This window comes from Bufo bufo, chromosome 2 (assembly GCF_905171765.1).
Source record: "Bufo bufo chromosome 2, aBufBuf1.1, whole genome shotgun sequence".
Classification (NCBI taxonomy): domain Eukaryota; kingdom Metazoa; phylum Chordata; class Amphibia; order Anura; family Bufonidae; genus Bufo; species Bufo bufo.
In genome coordinates this window covers 325,582,971-325,606,051 of record NC_053390.1, presented here as the reverse complement: position 1 = coordinate 325,606,051, position 23,081 = coordinate 325,582,971, and the positions used below count along the sequence as shown (strand labels likewise).

Genomic DNA, 23,081 nt, shown 5'->3' with positions numbered 1-23,081 from the left:
ACTCACATTACCCCCTCCAGGGAAACAACGAGATAGTGCATCAGCCTTGGTATTCTTTGCCCCAGGACGATAGGTAATAACAAAGTTAAACCTGGTAAAAAATAGCGACCACCTAGCTTGTCTAGGGGTGAGACGCTTAGCTGATTCGAGGTACAGAAGATTTTTGTGGTCCGTAATCACAGTGACGGGGTGGACTGCCCCCTCTAAAAAGTGACGCCATTCTTCAAACGCTAGTTTAATAGCTAATAGTTCCTTATTGCCAATATCGTAGTTCTTTTCTGCTGCAGATAGTTTTTTAGAAAAGAAAGCACAAGGACGCCATTTGCCAGGAGACGGACCCTGAGACAGCACCGCCCCCACTCCCACCTCTGACGCATCGACTTGGCTAGGCTTGACTAGGCTGAGAGACATCAGGTTGGACTAGTACAGGTGCTGAGGTAAACCTCTCTTTTAGAGAGGAAAAAGCAACTTTAGCGGTGTCAGACCATTTAGAAAAATCAGTCCCCTTCCTAGTCATGTCAGTAAGGGGTTTTACAATAAGTGAATAATTTTTAATGAATTTCCTATAGAAATTCGCGAAGCCCAAGAACCGTTGCAGTGCTTTGAGGTTCTCAGGAAGATCCCAATCTAAAATTGCCTGGACCTTCCTGGGATCCATACGGAAACCTGAAGCAGATAAAAAATAACCTAGGAATTGTATCTCCTGAACGGCGAAGACACATTTTTTCAATTTTAGCATATAATTTATTCGTCCGTAGGACCTGCAGTACTTGTCTGACATGCACCTCATGTGTTCTCAGATCAGACGAATAAATTAAAATATCATCTAGGTATATTACCACAAACCTGCCGATTAGATGACTAAAAATGTCATTAACGAAATGTTGAAAGACGGCAGGAGCATTGGTCAGACCGAAAGGCATAACTAGATTTTCATAATGCCCCTCAGGGGTGTTAAAAGCTGTCTTCCACTCATCCCCCTCCTTAATACGAATCAGATTGTAGGCCCCCCTAAGATCAAGTTTGGAGAACCACCTAGCACCCGCAATCTGGTTAAGGCTGCGTTCACACGGGCGAGATTTCCGCGCGGGTGCAATGCGGTAGGTGAACGCATTGCACCCGCACTGAATCTGGACCCATTCATTTCAATGGGGCTGTTCAGATGAGCGATGATTTTCACGCATCACTTATGCGTTGCGTGAAAATCGCAGCATGCTCTATATTCTGCGTTTTTCACGCAACGCAGGCCCCATAGAAGTGAATGGGGTTGCGTGAAAATCGCAAGCATCTGCAAGCAAGTGCGGATGCGGTGCGATTTTCACGCACGGTTGCTAGGTGATTGTCTATACACTGTATTATTTTCCCTTATAACATGGTTATAAGGGAAAATAATAGCATTCTGAATACAGAATGCTTAGTAGAAGGTCAATTGAGGGTTAAAAAATAAAAAAAATTAACTCACCTTGTCCTCTTGTTCGCGTAGTTCTCCCGGTTTTTAGTTCTTTAAAAAGATGAACTATGGGCTAAAGGACCTTTTGATGACGTAAGATCACATGCTCCAATCACATGGTCCATCACCATGTGATTGGAGCATGTGATCTTACGTCATCAAAGGTCCTTTAGCCCATAGTTCATCTTTTGAGAAGTAAAGAAGAGACCGGGACTTACGCGAACAAACGGAGAAGGTGAGTTAATTTTTTTTATTTTTTTTAACCCTCAACTGATCACCTACTAAGCATTCTGTTTTCAGAATGCTATTATTTTCCCTTATAACCATGTTATAAGGGAGAATAATAACATCTACACAACACCGAACCCAAACCTGAACTTCTGTGAAGAAGTTCGGGTCTGGGTACCACAGTCGGTTTTTTATCACGCGCGTGCAAAACACATTGCACACGCACGATAAAAACTGAACAACGGAACGCAATCGCAGTCAAAACTGACTGCAATTGCATTCCTACTCGCGCGGGTTTGCCGCAACACACCGGGACGCATCCGGAACTAATCCGGACACGCTCGTGTGAACCCAGCCTTAACAGGTCAGGAATGAGAGGAAGAGGGTATGGGTCTCGGATGGTTATCCGATTTAATTCGCGAAAATCTAGGCAAGGACGCAGGCCCCCATCTTTCTTTTTAACGAAGAAAAACCCTGCAGCCACGGGTGAAGAAGAGGGTCTGATGTGTCCCTTAGCCAAGCTCTCGGAGATATAATCTTTCATGGCTTGTCTCTCTGGACCTGAAAGATTATATAACCTGGTCTTGGGTAATTTTGCGCCGGGAATAAGGTTAACCGGGCAATCATAAGGACGATGAGGTGGTAACTTCTGACAACCCTTTTCAGAAAAAACGTCCTCAAAATCCGAAATAAATGTAGGTAGGGTAGTTATGGAGGCGACTAAGCAATTGCTATTTAAGCAATTTTCTCTGCACTGCTCACTCCACTCCAATATCTCCCTGGCCTGCCAATCTACCACTGGATTGTGCGCTACCAACCAGGGAAGACCCAGCACTACCGGAGTGGGAAGCCCCTCCAGAACATAACATGAAAGCATCTCGTTATGGTGGTCCCCTACCCGAAGGTGTAAATTATGAACAATGTGGGTGAGGTTTCTCTGAGACAGAGGAGCAGAATCAATAGCGAATATGGGAATAGGTCTCTGTAGCGTACAGAGAGACAAACCCATAGTGCGGGCAAAATGGGCATCTATCAAATTTACCCCTGCTCCACTGTCTAGAAAGAAAGAAATAGTCTCAGTCTTATCACCAAAAACAATCACCGCTGGCAACACAAATTACGATGTACGTATGGAGGAAACGTATACCCCCGGCTGACATCCTCCACACAGCCTGGGGTTAGTAGTTTTCCGACGGTCTTTTGTTTCTGAGGAAAGAAGGACAGACATTAATGAAATGACCCCTCTCCCCACAAAAAAAAAAAAAAACACGTCTACGGCGAGCCTCAGGAGGATGGACCTGACGAGTAGTTCCTCCTAGCTGCATAGGCTCATCTAAGTCCGTACAGACTAACTGCTGCTTGGGAGGAGCCAAAAGGGTTGCAAAGCAAACCCAGAAAGCTACCATAAGGAAACAGCCCTATCTTACATAGAGCGCGCAGCCAACCGCTGCGACTTCCTGACCCCGGGTATAACTGAGTCAGGCGTGGTTCTTTACACCCTCGTGACAACATCTAAGGAGATTGCAGAAACTACTTATTAAAAACTGGAAGGATAGTGGGGACCCATCGTATTCGAGGAAGAAATGTGCCGGGAAAAAAATCCTGAATGATCGTGATCGGCGATCACTTAAACGTTTGGTGAAATCAAATCGAAGAAAAACAACTGTAGAACTCAGGGCTATGTTTAATAGTGAAAGAGCATTTCCACACGCACAATGCGAAGGGAACTCAAGGGATTGGGACTGAACAGCTGTGTAGCCGTAAGAAAACCACTAATCAGTGAGGCATTCCAGAAAAAAAGGCTTCAATTTACTAGGGAGCATAAAGATTGGACTCTGGAGCAATAGAAGGTCATGTGCTCTGATGAGTCAAAATTTACCCTGTTCCAGAGTGATGGGCGCATCAGGGTAAGAAGAGAGGCAGATGAAGTGATGCACCCATCATGCCTAGTGCCTACTGTACAAGCCTGTGGGGGGACAGTACTATGATCTGGGGTTGCTGCAGTTAGTCAGGTCTAGGTTCAGCAACAGTATGTGCTCCAAGAATGAGGTCAACTGACTACCTGAACTTACTGAATGACCAGGTTATTCCATCAATGGATTTTTTCTTCCCTGATGACACGGGCAAATACCAAGATGACAATGCCAGGATTCATCGGGCTCAAATTGTGAAAGAGTGGTTCAGGGAGCATGAGACATCATTTTCACACATGGATTGGCCACCACAGAGTCCAGACCTTAACCCCATTGAGAATCTTTGGGTTGTGCTGGAGAAGGCTTTGCGCAGCAGTCATACTCTACCATCATCAATGCAAGATCTTGGTGAAAAATGAATGCAACACTGGATGGAAATAAATCTTGTGACATTGCAGAAGCTTATCAAAACAATGCCACAGCGAATGCATGCCGTAATCAAAGCTAAAGGCGGTCCAACAAAATATTAGAGTGTGTGACTTTTTTTGGTGGCGACTTTTTTTTTGGACAGGCAGTTTACCTTATGGGAATAAAAGGTTGAGGAACAAGAAAAAAAACCTATGTGGATAAATAGAATTGTAAATAAAACAATAAATGACAAAAAGAAAGCATTTCAATCACTAAAACAGGAGGGAAGCAAGGAAGCATTGAAAAACTGTAAGGAAAAAATAGAATATGTAAAAGACATATAAAAGCAGGCAACTAGACACCAAGAGATTTATTGCCAAAGAGTAAAAATAACCCTAAAACATTCTTCAATTATATAAATGGAAAAAAGTATACATCTGAAGGTGTCGGCCCTTTACAGACTAATGAGGGGGTAGTTGCAGAGAGCTATGAGGAGAAAGCAAAGCTATTAAATATTTTTTTTCTCCACTGTATATAGATATAAGTGAGGGACATGAACATGTGGAGTCACTGTGGGTAGAGATACATGGAGCTAAAAACAACAATAAATTACTAATAGGAGTCTACTATAAACCACCTAATATACCAGAGTCCACAGAAAATCTACTACTAAACGAGATAGACAAGGCGGCAAATCATAATGAGGTGGTTATTATGGGGGACTTCAACTACCCAGATATAGACTGGGAAACTGAAACTTGTATATCTCATAAAGGAAACAGATTCTTGGCAATAACCAAAGACCATTATCTCTCCCAACTGGTTCAGGACCCGACTAGAGGGACGGCCATACTGGACTTAATATTAACCAATAGACCTGACAGAACAACAGAGGTGCAGGTTGGGGGACACCTGGGAAATAGTGACCATAAAGTAATAACCTTCCAATTATCATTCAAAAGAGCGTTTCTACAGGGAGAAACAAAAATACCAAACTTCAAAAAAGCTAAATTTAGCCAACTAAGAGAGGCCATAGGCCTAACTAACTGGGACAAAGTCCTCAAAAATAAAAATACAGCCAAAAAATGGGATATCTTTAAAAACATCCTAAAATCTCATTGTGAGAGGTACATACCGTATGGGAATAAAAGGTTAAGGAACAAAAAGAAACCAATGTGGATAAACAGAACTGTAAAGAAAGCAATAAATGACAAAAAGAAAGCATATAAAACCCTAAAACAGGAGGGTAGCACGGAAGCACTGAAAAACTATAAGGAAAAAAACAGAACATGTAAAAAACAAATAAAAGCGGCCAAACTAGAGACCGAGAGATTAATTGCCAAACAGAGTAAAACTAACCCTAAAATGTTCTTCAATTATATAAATGTTAAAAAGTATAAATCTGAAGGTGTCGGCCCTTTAAAGAGTAATGAGGGGGGAGTCGCAGAGAGCGACGAGGAGAAAGCAAAGCTGTTAAATATTTTTTTCTCCAATGTATTCACTGAGGAAAATAAACTGTCAGATGAAATGCTGAATGCTGAAATAAATTCGCCATTAAAAGTGTCCTGTCTGACCCAGGAAGAAGTACAACAGCGACTTAAAAAAATCAAAATAGACAAATCGCCAGGACCGGATGGCATACACCCCCGTATCCTAAGGGAATTAAGTAATGTCATAGCCAGACCCTTATTTCTGATATTTGCGGACTCTGTACTGACAGGGAATGTCCCACAGGATTGGCGCATGGCAAATGTGGTGCCAATATTCAAAAAGGGTCCAAAAACAGAGCCTGGAAACTATAGGCCGGTAAGTTTAACATCTGTTGTGGGTAAACTGTTTGAAGGTTTTCTGAGAGATGCTATGTTAGAGCATCTTATGGGAAATAAGCAAATAACGCCATATCAGCATGGCTTCGTGAGGGATCGGTCATGTCAAACTAATTTAATCAGTTTCTATGAGGAGGTAAGTACTAGACTTGACAGCGGCGAATCAATGGATGTCGTGTATCTGGACTTCTCCAAAGCATTTGACACTGTACCTCATAAAAGGTTAGTATATAAAATGAGAATGCTCGGACTCGGAGAAAACGTCTGTAAGTGGGTAAGTAACTGGCTCAATGATAGAAAACAGAGGGTGGTTATTAACGGTACATACTCAGATTGGGTCACTGTCACTAGTGGAGTACCTCAGGGGTCAGTATTGGGCCCTATTCTCTTCAATATATTTATTAATGATCTTGTAGAAGGCTTGCATAGTAAAATATCAATTTTCGCAGATGACACTAAACTGTGTAAAGTAATTAACACTGAAGAGGACAGTATACTACTACAGAGGGATCTGGATAGATTGGAGGCTTGGGCAGATAAGTGGCAGATGAGGTTTAACACTGAGAAATGTAAAGTTATGCACATGGGAAGGAATAATGCAAGTCACCCGTACATACTAAATGGTAAAACACTCGGTAACACTGACATGGAAAAGGATCTAGGAATTTTAATAAACAGCAAACTAAGCTGCAAAAAACAGTGTCAGGCAGCGGCTGCCAAGGCCAATAAGATAATGGGTTGCATCAAAAGGGGCATAGATGCCCGTGATGAGAACATATTCCTACTACTTTACAAATCACTGGTCAGACCACACATGGAGTACTGTGTACAGTTCTGGGCTCCTGTAAACAAGGCAGATATAGCAGAGCTGGAGAGGGTCCAGAGGAGGGCAACTAAAGTAATAACTGGAATGGGGCAACTACAGTATCCTGAAAGATTATCAAAATTAGGGTTATTCACGTTAGAAAAAAGACGACTGAGGGGAGATCTAATTACTATGTATAAATATATCAGGGGGCAGTACAGAGATCTATCCCATCATCTATTTATCCCCAGGACTGTGACTGTGACGAGGGGACATCCTCTGCGTTTGGAGGAAAGAAGGTTTGTACACAAACATAGAAAAGGGTTCTTTACGGTAAGAGCAGTGAGACTATGGAACTCTCTGCCTGAGCAGGTGGTGATGGTGAGTACAATAAAGGAATTCAAGAGGGGCCTGGATGTATTTCTGGAGTGTAATAATATTACAGGCTATAGCTACTAGAGAGGGGTCGTTGATCCAGGGAGTTATTCTGATTGCCTGATTGGAGTCGGGAAGGAATTTTTTATTCCCCTAAAGTGAGGAAAATTGGCTTCTACCTCACAGGGTTTTTTTGCCTTCCTCTGGATCAACTTGTAGGATGACAGGCCGAACTGGATGGACAAATGTCTTTTTTCGGCCTTATGTACTATGTTACTATGTTACTATGTATTCACTGAAGAAAATAAACTGTCAGATGAAATGCAGAATGTAAAAGTAAATTTGCCGTTAAAAGTGCCCTGTCTGACCCAGGAAGAAGTACAGCGGCGTCTTAAAAAGGTTAAAATAGACAAATCGCCGGGACCAGATGGCATACACCCCCGTATCCTAAGAGAATTAGGTGATGTCATAGTCAGACCCTTATTTCTGATATTTAAGGACTCTATAATGACAGGGAGTGTTCCACAGGATTGGCGCATAGCAAATGTGTTGCCAATATTTAAAAAGGGGTAAAGAAAAGAGCCAGGAAACTATAGGCCGGTAAGTTTAACATCTGTCGTGGGTAAACAGTTCAAAGGTTCTCTGGGAGATGGTATCTTGGAGTTCCTCAATGGAAATAAGCAAATAACGCCATATCAGCATGGCTTCATGAGGGATCAGTCGTGTCAAACTATTTTAATCAGTTTCAATGAGGGGTGAGTCAATGGATGTTATATATCTTGACTTCTCCAAAGCTTTTGATACTGTACCACATAAAAGGTTAGTATATAAAATGAGAATGCTTGGACTGGGAGAAAACGTCTAAGTGGGTAAGTAACTGGCTCAATGATAGAAAACAGAGGGTGGTTATGAACGATACACACTCAGATCGGGTCACTGTCACTAGTGGGGTACCACAGGGGTCAGTATTGGGCCCTATTCTCTAAAATATATTTATTAATGATCTTGTAGAAGGCTTGCACAGTAAAATAGCAATTTTTGCAGATGACACTAAACTGTGTAAAGTAGTTGACACGGAAGAGGACCGTATACGGCTGCAGATGGATCTGGATCGATTGGAGGCTTGGGCAGAGAAGTGGCAGATGAGGTTTAACACTGACAAATCTAAGCTTATGCACATGGGAAGGAATAATGCAAGTCACCAGTACATACTAAATGGTATAACACTGGGTAACACTGACATGGAAAAGGACCCAGGAATTTTAGTGAACCGCTGTAAGCTGTAGAAACCAGTGTCAGGCAGCTGCTGCCAAGGCCAATAATGGGTTGAATCAAAAGGGGCATAGCTGCCCGTGATGAGAATGTAGTCCTGCCACTTTACTAATCACTAGTCAGACCACACATGAAGTACTGTGTACAGTTCTGGGCTCCTGTGAACAAGGCAGACATAGCAGATCTGGAGAGGGTTCAGAGGAGGGCAACTGAAGTAATAACTGGAATGGGGCAACTACAGTACCCTGAAAGAGTAGGGTTTTTCACTTTGGAAAAAAAGATGACTGAGGGGAGATCTAATATATCAGGGGTCAGTACAGAGATCTCTCCCATGATCTATTTATCCCCAGGACCGTGACTGTGACAAGGGGACATCCTCTGCGTCTGGAGGAAAAAAGGTTTGTACAGAAACATAGAAGAGAATTCTTTACGGTAAGAGCAGTGAGACTATGGAACTCTGCCTGAGGAGGTGGTGATGGTGAATTTACTAAAAGAGTTCAAGAGGGGTCTGGATGTGTTTCTGGAGTGTAATAATATTACAAGCTATAGCTACTAGAGAGGGGTCGTTGATCCAGGGAGTTATTCTGATTGCCTGATTGAAGTCGGGAAGGATTTTTTTTCCCTAAAGTGGGAAAAAGGAAAATTGGCTTCTACCTCACATTTTTTTTTGCCTTCCTCTGGATCAACTTGCAGGATAACAGATTGAACTGGATGAACAGATGTCTTTTTTCAGCCTTATTAACTATGTTACCAGGGCCGGCCTTTGGGGTGTGCGGGCTGTGCGGCCGCACAGGGCGCCATAGTAACAGGGGCGCTGGGCGGCCGACAGCTCGCAATGTAATCTGCGGCAGGCGAGGCTGTACTTGTGTTCTCCCTCGGGGCGCCCCCTCTATCTCCCCCTCCCCTGTCTGACCTGCCTGCTGCCCCCGCCGCTGCCAATAAGAAGAGAGACAGGAGGAGGAGGGGCTGTGGCCACTGCGCCACCAATGAAGAAAACTGACCTGTAATACAAGTACAGGAGGCGGGTGCCGGAATCAAATAGCCGGCACCCGACCTCTGTGACAGGGAGCTGCGATCAGCTGCAGTTGAGTTAACCCTTCAGGTGCGGTACCTGAGGGGTTTACTGCATAGGATCGCAGCTCCCTGTCACAAAGGTCGGGTGCCGGCTATTTGATTCCGGCACCCGCCTCCTGTACTTGTATAAGAAACGTTGGTGGCACAGTGCGCCCCCCCCCCCCCAAACACCCCAGTATAAGAAACATAATTGGTGGCTCAGTGCGCCCCCCCTAGTATAAGAAACGTTGGTGGCACAGTGCGCCCCCCCCAGTATAAGAAACATTGGTGGCTCAGTGGGAAGTGCCAATGAGGGTTAAAAAATAATGAAAAAAAATTAACTCACCTCCTCCAGTTGATCGTGTAGCTGCCGGTCTTTCTTCAGAACCTGTGGTGACGTCACTGAGCTCATCACATGACCCATTACCATGGTGATGGATCATGTGATGTATCATGTGATGAGCACAGTGATGTCACCACAGGTCCTTTGACAGGTCATGAAGAAAGAACAGAAGACGATCAATTGGAGGAGGTGAGTTAATTATTTTTTTATTTTTTAACCCTTATTGGCACTGCCCACTGCGCCACCAATGTTTATTATATTGAGGGGGGGCGCACTGCGCCACCAATGTTTATTATATTGGGGGGGCCCACTGCGCCACCAATGTTTATTATATTGAGGGGGGGCGCACTGCGCCACCAATGTTTATTATATTGAGGGGGGGCGCACTGCGCCAATGTTTATTATACTGGGGTGTTGGGGGGGCGCACTGCGCCACCAATGTTTATTATACTGGGGTGTTGGGGGGGGCGCGCTGCGCCACCAATGTTTATTATATTGAGGGGGGGCGCACTGCGCAAATGTTTATTATACTGGGGTGTTGGGGGGGCGCACTGCGCCACCAATGTTTATTATACTGGGGTGTTGGGGGGGCGCACTGCGCCACCCACGTTTATTATACTGGGGTGTTGGGGGGGCGCACTGCGCCACCAATGTTTATTATACTGGGGTGTTGGGGGGTGCACTGCGCCACCAATGTTTATTATACTGGGGTGTTGGGGGGGGGGCGCACTGTGCCACCAATGTTTATTATATTGGGGGGGCGCACTACGCACAATGATGGGTTAGGGAAATTTCACAGCAGAGTGCGCATGCGCTGGGAGCGTCGCCGGCGGTTAGGGTAGGGAAAAATTATGGGCCAGTGCACAGGTGCGGTGATCGGATGGATGTTCTCAGCAGGACACCGGCCGACACTGCGCATGCGCTGGGAGCCTCACCAGCGGTTAGGGTAGGGAAAAAGCACTGGCCCGTACGTAATTTTTCCCTTCCCTAACCGCTGGTGAGGCTCCCGGTGCATGCGCAGTGTCGGCCGGTGTTCAGCTGAGAACATACATCCGATCACTGCGCCTGCGCACTGGCCCATAGTTTTTCCCTACCCTAACCACCGGCGAGGCTCCTGGCGCATGCGCACTCTGCTGTGAAACTTCCCTAACCTGACGTTGTGCGCCTGCGTGGCGCTGCACACCTCCTCACGTCATGTCCGGTGCGACCGGAAGTGACGAGGGTAGGGAAATCTCACGAAGTAGGGAAGTATGACATTACACCGGCCTTTGGGGTGTGCGGGCTGGTAACTACTTGGTTGGATGATCTGCCAGCCTATGCCATGATGCCAGCAACAAGCAGTGTTTTGGGGGGGGGGGGGGGGGCGCCGCCACAAGGTTAGCTCGCACAGGGCGCCTGGACACCTAAGGCCAGCCCTGTATGTTACTATCTGTATTACCCTAGAGCGGGCACTACAGTTCCTACAACCTGCTACTGTCTCTAATGCCTAACCAATGTGTGACCCCACTATGCCTTTTGTTTCCAGGTCTGTTCAGAAAGTGCTATGTAACCGTTATGCATTGTATTTCATGCACTGTGCCTGTTTTACCAGAAGGTGGCAGTGTGTCTGGCAGTGAGCTATAATTAAAATGGAACTAACCATTCCATTCTCTGCCCCTCCTTGAAGGAGTGGGCTTACCCAGATCGTCCAAGGGGAGGGGTGTCTTGCCTGTTGAGAGTTAGTTGAGTCTGAGTTTTGGTCCTAGCCAGAGGCTAGAGAAGTAGCTCAGTGCAGTTGTGGCTTAGAGGCCCGACAGAGAGCACAGCAGGCAATTTGGAGCTAGAATAAAATAAAATAAAAACTGTTCCATGTAAAATCCCCTCAAAAGACAAGGAGGCACTGCCTCCGACTGGAGAAGAAAAAGTTCAGTCTCCAGAAGTGTCAAAGCTTCTTTACTGTAAGAACTGTGAATCTGTGGAATAGACTTCCTCAGGACGTGGTCACAGCAGGAACAGTGGACAGTTTTAAAAAGGGTTTAGATGAATTCTTAAAAGAAAGATGACATTTAATGCTTATGAAAATGTGTAGAAATCTGAGTCTCACTTCCTTCTGGGATTCACGTCCCCACCTATTCCTTGGTTGAACTTGATGGACGTATGTCTTTTTTCAACCGTATTAACTATGTAACTGTCACCCAGTTCACCTTCCAGTGCACCATAAAACCTGCCGGAGACGAGAGCTACTGCTGTTCTGTATGAGCTGCTACCCGTTTATGCCAGTATCGGTTAAATCAACTCAACTTTCATAAGAGTCTGGACCTTTCTCATTTCAGTTCCTACCAATTACGAACTTTCTGTGTAGCCGGTACACGGCCTGACCTAACCCTGGAACTAGTAGAGCCTCTGGGGAACGGCTCTCTGCACGCTGCCCATCCGGATGCAATCTAGATGCACTAAATCACTGATGGTTACGCATGTGAAAAACGCATCAAAAATGTATTGCAACCACCAGAAAAAACTAAAACCGAACGCAACCGCAGACGAGACTGACTGAACTTGCGTGCAAAACCTTCTGTTTTTTCCTGAACAGATCCTGACACAATCCGTATCGGTTTTGTGAAAGAAGCCTAATAGTCCCAAACATGGGGCCGTGTAAATGCAGCTTAATTCACAGATGTACTGAAAAATATACAAAAATGTCAATTCTTTTCATCAGAGATCTTGTGTAACAAAGTTGTGAGAACTAAGTTATGGTATGGAAACTGATAGAAGTCCTGTGATTCTTCTCTATCAGATCCTCAGAACAGGAATGCAGACATGTGGAATATCCTTGCCGTTATAGAAGTATTGAGGCCTGCTCCCAGATTTGCATACCTCATCGTGCTTTTGCTCCAGATGTACTTACAAACCAGTGTAAAGAGATGTTGATTCCAGTCCTTTCTCAATGCCTTGAGGCAGCTTATTCGGTGTTGGGCACCCACCCATTCTCACGCCTTGATATACTCATAGTGCCTTCTAACTTCTCCAGTTTAGGAATGGCAAGGTAAGACTAATGACTTTTATGTTTTATTATTTGAGTGTATCAATGTTTTTTTACTGTTTCAAAATGGCTATTGCTCCTGGAGATCCCCATTAACTCAACAAAAACTGAAAGTGAAGCTCCCCTTTAATTTTTCCTCTATTCATTGTAGAAATGTTTCCATTAAATGACACACATACTCATTTAGGCTCCATTCAGACGTCCGTAGAATGGGTCTGCATCCGTTCCACAATTATCCGGAACGGGTGCGGACCCATTCATTCTCTCTGGGGCCGGAGGGGATGCGGAGAGCACACTATGTGCTCTCCGCATCCGCATTTCCGGAGCACGGCCCCGATCTTCCCTTCCGCAGCTCCGCAAGAAGCTGTGAGAGGAAGGGGCATGTGGCATATTCTGGGGCCATGAGGGTAAAGAACTGTGTGAGGAGCTTTACGGGGTGTAAATCTGTGAGGGAGGGCCGGAATCGACTGAATGTAACTGTGTTATTAGTACATTATCACAAGATTTGGGGCCCTACTTTTGATTTTGCCCAGGGCCACATTTTGTCTAAAACCGGCTCTGCCTGTATGTACTAAGAAGGACATTAGTTTTTCTCAAGTTCCATATACTCAGGTCATAGATAATCCTTGATGTTTGCTATATAACCATGGTTCCCTATGCTTGCAATCATTGATGTCTGCTGGAAAGTGACTGATTAAAGAAAAAAATTGGCAAGTGCATTGTTTATTTACTCCATGTTAATCCTGAATTTTAACCAGTAATGGCGGGTTTACAGGGAGTGCAGAATTATTAGGCAAGTTGTATTTTTGAGGATTAATTTTATTATTGAACAACAACCATGTTCTCAATGAACCTAAAAAACTCATTAATATCAAAGCTGAATATTTTTGGAAGTAGTTTTTAGTTTGTTTTTAGTTTTAGCTATTTTAGGGGGATATCTGTGTGTGCAGGTGACTATTACTGTGCATAATTATTAGGCAACTTAACAAAAAACAAATATATACCCATTTCAATTATTTATTTTTACCAGTGAAACCAATATAACATCTCAACATTCACAAATATACATTTCTGACATTCAAAAACAAAACAAAAACAAATCAGTGACCAATATAGCCACCTTTCTTTGCAAGGACACTCAAAAGCCTGCCATCCATGGATTCTGTCAGTGTTTTGATCTGTTCACCATCAACATTGCGCGCAGCAGCAACCACAGCCTCCCAGACACTGTTCAGAGAGGTGTACTGTTTTCCCTCCTTGTAAATCTCACATTTGATGATGGACCACAGGTTCTCAATGGGGTTCAGATCAGGTGAACAAGGAGGCCATGTCATTAGATTTTCTTCTTTTATACCCTTTCTTACCAGCCACGCTGTGGAGTACTTGGACGCGTGTGATGGAGCATTGTCCTGCATGAAAATCATGTTTTTCTTGAAGGATGCAGACTTCTTCCTGTACCACTGCTTGAAGAAGGTGTCTTCCAGAAACTGGCAGTAGGACTGGGAGTTGAGCTTGACTCCATCCTCAACCCGAAAAGGCCCCACAAGCTCATCTTTGATGATACCAGCCCAAACCAGTACTCCACCTCCACCTTGCTGGCGTCTGAGTCGGACTGGAGCTCTCTGCCCTTTTACCAATCCAGCCACAGGCCCATCCATCTGGCCCATCAAGACTCACTCTCATTTTATCAGTCCATAAAACCTTAGAAAAATCAGTCTTGAGATATTTCTTGGCCCAGTCTTGACGTTTCAGCTTGTGTGTCTTGTTCAGTGGTGGTCGTCTTTCAGCCTTTCTTACCTTGGCCATGTCTCTGAGTATTGCACACCTTGTGCTTTTGGGCACTCCAGTGATGTTGCAGCTCTGAAATATGGCCAAACTGGTGGCAAGTGGCATCTTGGCAGCTGCACGCTTGACTTTTCTCAGTCCATGGGCAGTTATTTTGCGCCTTGGTTTTTCCACACGCTTCTTGCAACCCTGTTGACTATTTTGAATGAAATGCTTGATTGTTCGATGATCACGCTTCAGAAGCTTTGCAATTTTAAGAGTGCTGCATCCCTCTGCAAGATATCTCACTATTTTTGACTTTTCTGAGCCTGTCAAGTCCTTCTTTTGACCCATTTTGCCAAAGGAAAGGAAGTTGCCTAATAATTATGCACACCTAATATAGGGTGTTAATGTCATTAGACCACACCCCTTCTCATTACAGAGATGCACATCACCTAATATGCTTAATTGGTAGTAGGCTTTCGAGCCTATACAGCTTGGAGTAAGACAACATGCATAAAGAGGATGATGTGGTCAAAATACTCATTTGCCTAATAATTCTGCACTCCCTGTAGATGGGCCGATGGAGCAGCCAATTGTCGGGAAGGAGGCATTTCTTCCCGACAGTTGGCTGCTTGCTCAGTGGAGACCGCTGCATTTACTGTACATTCAGCAATCTCCTTCACAGTGTGAGGACAAGGGTTTGCTATGGCCATCCCTAGTCCCTACACAGAATCATTGTTTCTGGGCAGCAGATCTCTATTTAGACAGCACGATTTGCTGTTCAGAAACGATGATTGCTGGTGCCTGCATGAACGACAGGCTCACCCAATGAATGAGCGGTGGCACGTTTACACAGGCAGATTGTCGGGAACGAGCGTGGTTGTTTCTGATAATTGGCTTGTGTAAATCCACCTAAAGTGTTCTCATCCTATAAGTGTCATAAGCATCTCTAGATAATGGTGAACACTGTGCTAATTATGTCACAGGTTCTATTTAGATTTATATATTTTTCTTGATAATGGTGACTACTAAGACTACGAGCTAAGACTTTAACCCCTTCTACCCCAGGCCAGTTTTCACCTTCCTGCCCAGGCCATTTTTTGCAAATCTAACATGTCAGTTTATGTGGTAATAACTTTGGAACGCTTTTACTTATCCAAGCCATTCTGAGATTGTTTTCTAGTGACACATTGTACTTCATGACAATCATAAATTTGAGTCAATATACTTCACCTTTATTTATGAAAAAATCCCAAATTTACCAAAGGTTTAGAAAAATTTGCAATTTTCTAAATTTCTATTTCTCTGCTTTTAAAACAGAAAGTGATTCCTCAAAAAATATTTATTACTTAACATTCCCCATATGTCTACTTTATGTTTGCATAATTTTGTAAATGTAATTTTATTTTTTGGGGATGTTAGAAGGCTTAGAATTTTAGAAACAATTCTAAAAAGAATTACGAAAATATCCAAAACCCACTTTTTAAGGACCATTTCAGGTCTGAAGTCATTTTGTGGGGCTTACATAATAGAAACCCCCCATAAATGACCCCAATGCAGAAACTACACCCCTCAAGTTACTCAAAACTGATTTTACAAACTTTGTTAACCCATTAAGGCTGGGTTCACACGAGCGTGTCCGGATTAGGTCCGGATGCATCCCGGTGTGTTGCGGCAAACCCGCGCGAGTAGGAATGCAATTGCAGTCAGTTTTGACTGCGATTGCGTTCCGATGTTCAGTTTTTATCGCGCGGGTGCAATGTGTTCTGCACGCGCGTGATAAAAAACCGACTGTGGTACCCAGACCCGAACTTCTTCACAGAAGTTCAGGTTTGGGTTAGTTGTAGTGTAGATTGTATTATTTTCCCTTATAACATGGTTATAAGGGAAAATAATAGCATTCTGAATACAGAATGCTTAGTAAAATAGCGCTGGAGGGGTTAAAAAAAATAAGCAAATTAACTCGCCTTCTCCTCTTGTTCGCGAAGTTCCCGGTATGATGAGTTGTGGGCTGAAGGACCTTTGGTGACGTCAGATCACATGCTCCAATCACATGGTACATCACCACCTGCGTTCACCTACCGCATTGCACCCGCGCGGAAATCTCGCCCGTGTGAACGCAGCCTAAGTGTTCGATAGAATTAAAGGAAAATAAAAGTTCACAATTTTTCTTTTTTTCTTTAATACATTGAGGGTTAACAGCCAAACGAAACTCAAAATTTATTGATTGCCCTTATTCTGAGGTTTACAGAAACACCCCACATGTGGTCGTAAACTGATATATGGGCACATAGCAGGGCGCAGAAGGAAAGGACTGCCGCATGGTTTTTGGAAGGCAGATTTTGCTGGACTGGTTTTTAGACACCATGTCCCATTTGAAGCCCCCCCTGATGCACCCCTACAGTAGAAACTCCCAAAAGTGACCCCATTTTGGAAACTAGGGGATAAGGTGACAGTTTTATTGGTACTATTTTGGGGTACATATAATTTTTTATCGCTCTATATTGCATTTTGTGTGAGGCAAGGTAACGAAATGTTTTTGCCACTGTTTTTATTTTTTATTTTTTACAACGTTCATCTGACAGGTTAGATCATGAGCTATTTTTATATTGCAGGTTGTTACGGATGCGGTGATATCAAATATGTCTACTTTCTTTGTTTCAGTTTTACATAATAAAGCATTTTTGAAAAAAAAAATGTTTTTGTGTCTCCATATTCTGAACGCCATATTTTATTTATTTTTTCTGCCGATCGTCTTGTGCAGGGACTCATTTTTTGCAGGAAGAGTTGACGTTTTTATTGGTACCATTTTTGGGTACGTATGATTTTTTGATCATTCATTATTTATTACACTTTGAGGCAAGGTGACCCCAAAAGTTGGTTGTTTTGGCACAGTTTTTATTTATTTATTTTTACAGCGTTCACCTGAGGGGTTAGGTTATGTGATATTTTATAGAGCAGGTTGTTATGGACTTGGCAATACCGAATATGTATACTTTTTCTTCTTTATTTAAGTATTACACAATAATAGAATTTTTGAAACAAAACAAATGATGTTTTAGTGTCTCCATAGTCTGAGGGCCTTAGCTTTTTTATTTTTTGACCGATTGTCTTAGGTAGGGGCTCATTTTTTTGCGGGTTGAGATGACTGTTTGATTGGTTCTATTTTGGGGGACATACACCTTTTTGATTGCCTGGTGTTGCACTTTAAATGATGTTAGGTGACAAAAAATAGCTTTTTTGGCACCGTTTTTGTTATTTTTTTTGCGGTGTTAAACTGAGGAGTTAGGTCCTGTGATATTTTTATAGAGCAGGTTGTTACGGACACTGTGATATCTAACATATCTACTTTTTTTTATTTCTTTCACTTTAACACAATAATAGCATTTTTGAAGCAAAAAAAATCATATTTTAGTGTCTCCATTGTCTGAGATTCATATTTTTTTAATTATTTTCTGGGCGATTGTCTTAGGTAGGGTCTCATTTTTTGCAGGATGAGGTGACGGTTTGATTGGTACCATTTCGGGGGGCATATGCCTTTTTGATCGCTTGGTGTTGCACTTTCTGTGATGTAAGGTGCCAAAAATGGCTTTTTTTTTAAACAGTTTTTATTTTATTTTTTTACGGTGTTTATCGGACGGGGTGGATCATGTGATATATTTATAGAGCCAGTCGTTGCGGACACAGCAATGCCTAATATGTATGTGTTTTCTTTTTTTTATTAAAAACACTTTTTTTTACTTTTTTTATAAACTTTCTTTCTGTCCCACTCTGGGACTTTACTTCTGGGGGTTTGATCCCCTCTGCAATGCATTACAATACATCTGTATTGTAATGCATTGCCTGTTAGTGTATTACACTGAGTAATACACTAACAGGTTGCCTAGGAGGCCAAGCCTGAGGCTGGATCTCCTGGGCACCCGTAAGAAGGCAGGTACCGATGCCGTGCATTGGGCAGCCTCTGCACGGCATCGGCTGTCTTCTCATCCATCGGGTCCCCGCCACAGCAGCGCGGGGGCTTGATGGGCTCCTTTACCCGCCTCAAATCCCTGCAGTGATCGGGCACGCACTGCTCCGGTGCCAGCCCGATCACCATGACGTAATCGTACGTCAAAATGTGGGAACGCACCTGTCGCCATGACGTACTATTATGTCATATGTCGGGAAGGGGTTAAATATGTGTGTTCTGTGTTATTGAGTTGGTAAGCCAGTATGTTTGTAGTATATATACACACGTGTGTGTGTGTGTGTGTGTGTATATATGTATGTATATGTGTGTGTGTGTGTGTGTGTGTGTGTGTGTGTATGTATGTATGTGTATATATATATATATATATATATATATATATCATACTGAACAAAAATTTAAACGCAACACTTTCAGTTTTGCTCCCACACAAAAGACCCATTACTCTCAAATATTGTTCACAAATCTGTCTAAATCTGTGTTAGTGAGCACTTCTCCTTTGTCGAGATAATCCATCCCACCTCACAGGTGTGGAATATGAAGGTGCTGATTAGACAGCATGAATATTGCACAGGTGTGCCTTAGAGTGCCCACAATTAAAGGCCACTCTGAAATGTGCAGTTTGATCACTCAGCACAATGCCACAGATGTGGCAACGTTTGAGGGAGCGTGCAATTGGCATGCTGACTCTAGGAATGTCTACCAGGGCTGTTGCCCGTGCATTGAATGTTCATTTCTCTACCATAAGCTGTCTCCAAAGGCGTTTCAGATAATTTGGCAGTACATCCAACCGGCCTCACAACTGCAGACCACGTGTAACCACACCAGGACCTCCACATCCAGCATGTTCACCTCCATGATTGTCTGAGACCAGCCACCCAGACAGCTGCAGCAACAATCGGTTTGCATAACCAAAGAATTTCTGTACAAACTGTCAGAAACCGTGTCAGGGAAGCTCATCTGCATGCTCATCGTCCTCATCGGAGTCTGAACCATCACTGCAGTTCTTCGTCGTAACCGACTTGAGTGGGCAAATGTTCACATTTGATAGCGTCTGGCACGTTGGAGAGGCACTCTGTTTACGGATGAGTCCCAGTTTTCAATGTTCAGGGCCGATGGCAGACAGCGTGTGTGATGTCATGTGGGTGAGCAGTTTGCTGACGTCAATGTTGTGGATCGAGTGGCCCATGGTTGGTGGTGTTAGGGTTATGGTATGGGCAGGCATATGTTATGGACAACAAACACAGGTACATTTTATTGATGGCATTTTGAATGCACAGACATACCGTGACCAGATCCTGAGGCCCATTGTTGTGCCATTCATCCACGACCATCACCTCATGTTCCAGCATGATAATACATTGCCCCATATTGCAAGGATCTGTACACAATTCCTGGAAGCTGAAAACATCCCAGTTCTTGCATGGCCAGCATACTCAGCGGACATGTCACCCATTGAGCATGCTTGGGATGCTCTGGATCGGCGTATACGACAGCGTGTTCCAGTTCCTGCCAATATTCTGCAATTTCGCACAGCTATTGAAGAGGAGTGGACCAACATTCCACAGGCCACAATAAACAACCTGATCAACTCTATGCGACGGAGATGTGTTGCACTGCGGAGTGAGGAAAATGGTGGCCACACCAGATACTGACTGGTTTTCTGACCCTCCCCCCCAGTAAGGCAAAACTGTGCACATTTTAGAGTGTTCTTTTATTGTGGGCAGTCTAAGGCACACCTGTGCAATATTCATGCTGTCTAATCAGCACCTTGATATGCCACACCTGTGAGGTGGGATGGATTATCTCGGCAAAGGAGAAGTGCTCACTAACGCAGATTTAAACAGATTTATGAACAATATTTTAGAGTAATGGGTCTTTTGTGTATATAGAAAATGTTTCAGATCTTTGAGTTCAGCTTATGCAAAATGGGAACAAAATCGAAAGTGTTGCGTTTATATTTTTGTTCAGTGTGTATATATATATATATATATATATATATATATAATTTTTTTTATTTATTTTGCCACACCCTCCCCAAATTTTTCACAGTGGCTCAGGCTGGATGATAAATTTGTTGCAGGGCTAGACACTTTTGTCTAATTTACATGAAGCCACATTTCCTGCTGGAATAACGGGGTCATTTGTTATCCGGAAATGCACTCATATTAGGCATATTTCAGGCACAGATTGCGGCGCAATGTTTAGTTGCGTCACAATCTTCGACTTTTCCTCGCTCACGCCAGGCTTAAAGCAGTGGATGTTGTCTGGGCGGGGAAGGGGACGAGCCTGCAGACCTGTTTCATTCATCATTTTCTACGTAGAAAATAGTCTAAATGTAAGCCAGCTTGAAAGATGTCTTACATTTAGACTGGCGCTTTATGCGCCGAAGTTTTGTAGAGCCTCTTAATAACTTTGGCGGATCCACCGCCAGATATAGGGGTTATTAAGACCGGTCTTAATAAATGACCCCCAACGTCCTTTGGTTAGCCCAAAGCCAAACCAGTTCATTGGCACAGTAGGTCCGCCCTTACTGATCCGTTGATTAAACATTTAGACCATCTAAAGATTGCTAAACATTTACTCAGCAGTTTACAATTGTGGCCACCTGCTTGCAATTTTGACAAACGGGATTTGTGAAAAAATTTGATTGTCTCACAAATGGGACTAATTCTTAATGTATATATGTATATAGATATGTCTATATCTCCACGAACTTGTGCTGACTTAAAATGCTGAAACGGCAGGTATGAAACATCTGGCCTTCTGCAAATTTTCTGAAATACAGAAATTTGTGGGCCTACTATGTACACCTAGTACCTCAAATTGTACATCAGTTGGAAACTATAACAGATATCTAATTCACAAGTCAGAGATTTATTGGACAGTACAGGGTGGGCCATTTATATGGATACACCTTAATAAAATGAGAATGGTTGGTGATATTAACTTCCTGTTTGTGGCACATTAGTATATGTGAGGGGGAAACTTTTCAAGATGGGTGGTGGGTGGGTGGTGACCATGGCGGCCATTTTGAAGTCGGACATTTTGAATCCAACTTTTGTTTTTTCAATAGGAAGAGGGTCATGTGACACATCAGACTTATTGGGAATTTCACACGAAAAACAATGGTGTGCTTGGTTTTAACGTAACTTTATTCTTTCATGAGTTATTTACAAGTTTTTCTTTGTTTACAGCCATTGACATGTCGCCGAGGTTAACACGTGAGGAGCGGATAGAAATTGTGTTGATGTCTGGTGAACGCAGTAACCGGGTCATTGCAGCAGATTTCAATGCAAGACACCCTACGAGACCACCCATCTCCCATGCTACAGTTAGCAAACTGCTTGCTAAGTTTCGTGAAACTGGTTCAGTGTTGGATTTGCCAAAATGTGGACATATGAAATCTGTCTCTAATGAAGAAACATCAGTGGCTGTCCTGGCTTCATTCAGCAAGAGCCCACAGCGTAGCACTCGCCACATGTCACTGGAGAGTGGCATTAGTCGAACATCTCTTCGGCGGATATTAGCTACTTACAAACTCCAGCTACTGCAGCATCTCAATGAGGATGACCCAGATCGGCGCACTGAATTTGCAGAATGGGCAAAACAAAAATTGGAACAGGACCCTGTCACAGCCAGACAACTGAGAAGCGCTCACAGGAGCTTCTCAGATCCTCCTCCTTGAATTTCTTTGTTTTGGTTTAGTTTCTCATCTCGTTAGTCTATCTCAGCTGTCATGCAGTCAGACTGATCGCTACCCTTTAAGTTCCTCCCCATAATGCAGTAGTGTGCGGCTGATACAACTTCCTGGAGTGTGTGTGCATGCTGTTCCCAGTTCCCAGTCGTCAGTCGTCTGCAGATAAGTGCTGTTTATGTATTTATGTTTTTGTCTTTTCTGGATCCAGGTGACCCTGACTCCCTCCGTGTCAGTGTAGGGAGCCGGTGGTCGTGTCCCTTCACTATTGTAGGGTCTTCAGGTAATAGATAGCCGAGGAACGTGGATATGCGGCCATCCACCTTTGGGGTGTTCGCATAGGCTGAGCAGTGAGGGAGAGCGGCAGCTCTATTGCAGGGGTCTCCCTTTGTTCCTTAGTTGTGGATCCAGAGAGACATTGTTTATATGGTATTGTCTTGTTTCCTGTACACCATCCATGACATTATTAGCCGCCAAAACCGTCTCAAGCATGGATCCGGTTTCACTTTTGGCTGAACGCCTCCAGGGTCTTTCATTGGAGGTAGCTGATCTCCGTAGGATTTTTTCTCAGTTTCAAGTGACCGGTTCAGCTTGCGTTCATGGAGTTTGTGCTGAGCCCAAGATCTCGCTCCCGGATACGTTCTCTGGGGGTAGTGAGAATTTTGTGCGTTTTAAAGAGGCTTGTAAACTCCATTTTCGCCTTCTTCCCCATTCTTCTGGTGATGAAGAACGGAGGGTGGGGATCATTGTATCGCTGCTCAGGGGTAACGCTCAGTCTTGGGCCTTTTCGCTACCGGAGGGGGCACGGCCCCTCCGCTCAGTGGATGAATTCTTTTCAGCCCTGGGTCAGATATATGATGATCCGGATCGTATTGCTCTGGCTGAGTCTAGACTACGTCTGTTATGCCAGGGTAAACAATCCGCAGAGATATACTGCTCCGAATTTCGGAGATGGGCA

General features: G+C 43.7%; 1 protein-coding gene across 2 annotated transcripts in view; it reads left to right on the top strand.

Moving 5' to 3' along the window:
- Positions 1 to 23,081, top strand: part of LOC120989100 (aminopeptidase O (putative)) — a 559,812-nt gene that overhangs the window by 117,348 nt on the left and 419,383 nt on the right. For both annotated transcript variants that reach the window (XM_040416998.1, XM_040416997.1), the window contains exon 6: positions 12,447 to 12,695. In XM_040416998.1, coding sequence (XP_040272932.1) covers positions 12,447 to 12,695 — 249 coding nt within the window. The remainder of the gene's footprint in view (positions 1 to 12,446; positions 12,696 to 23,081) is intronic.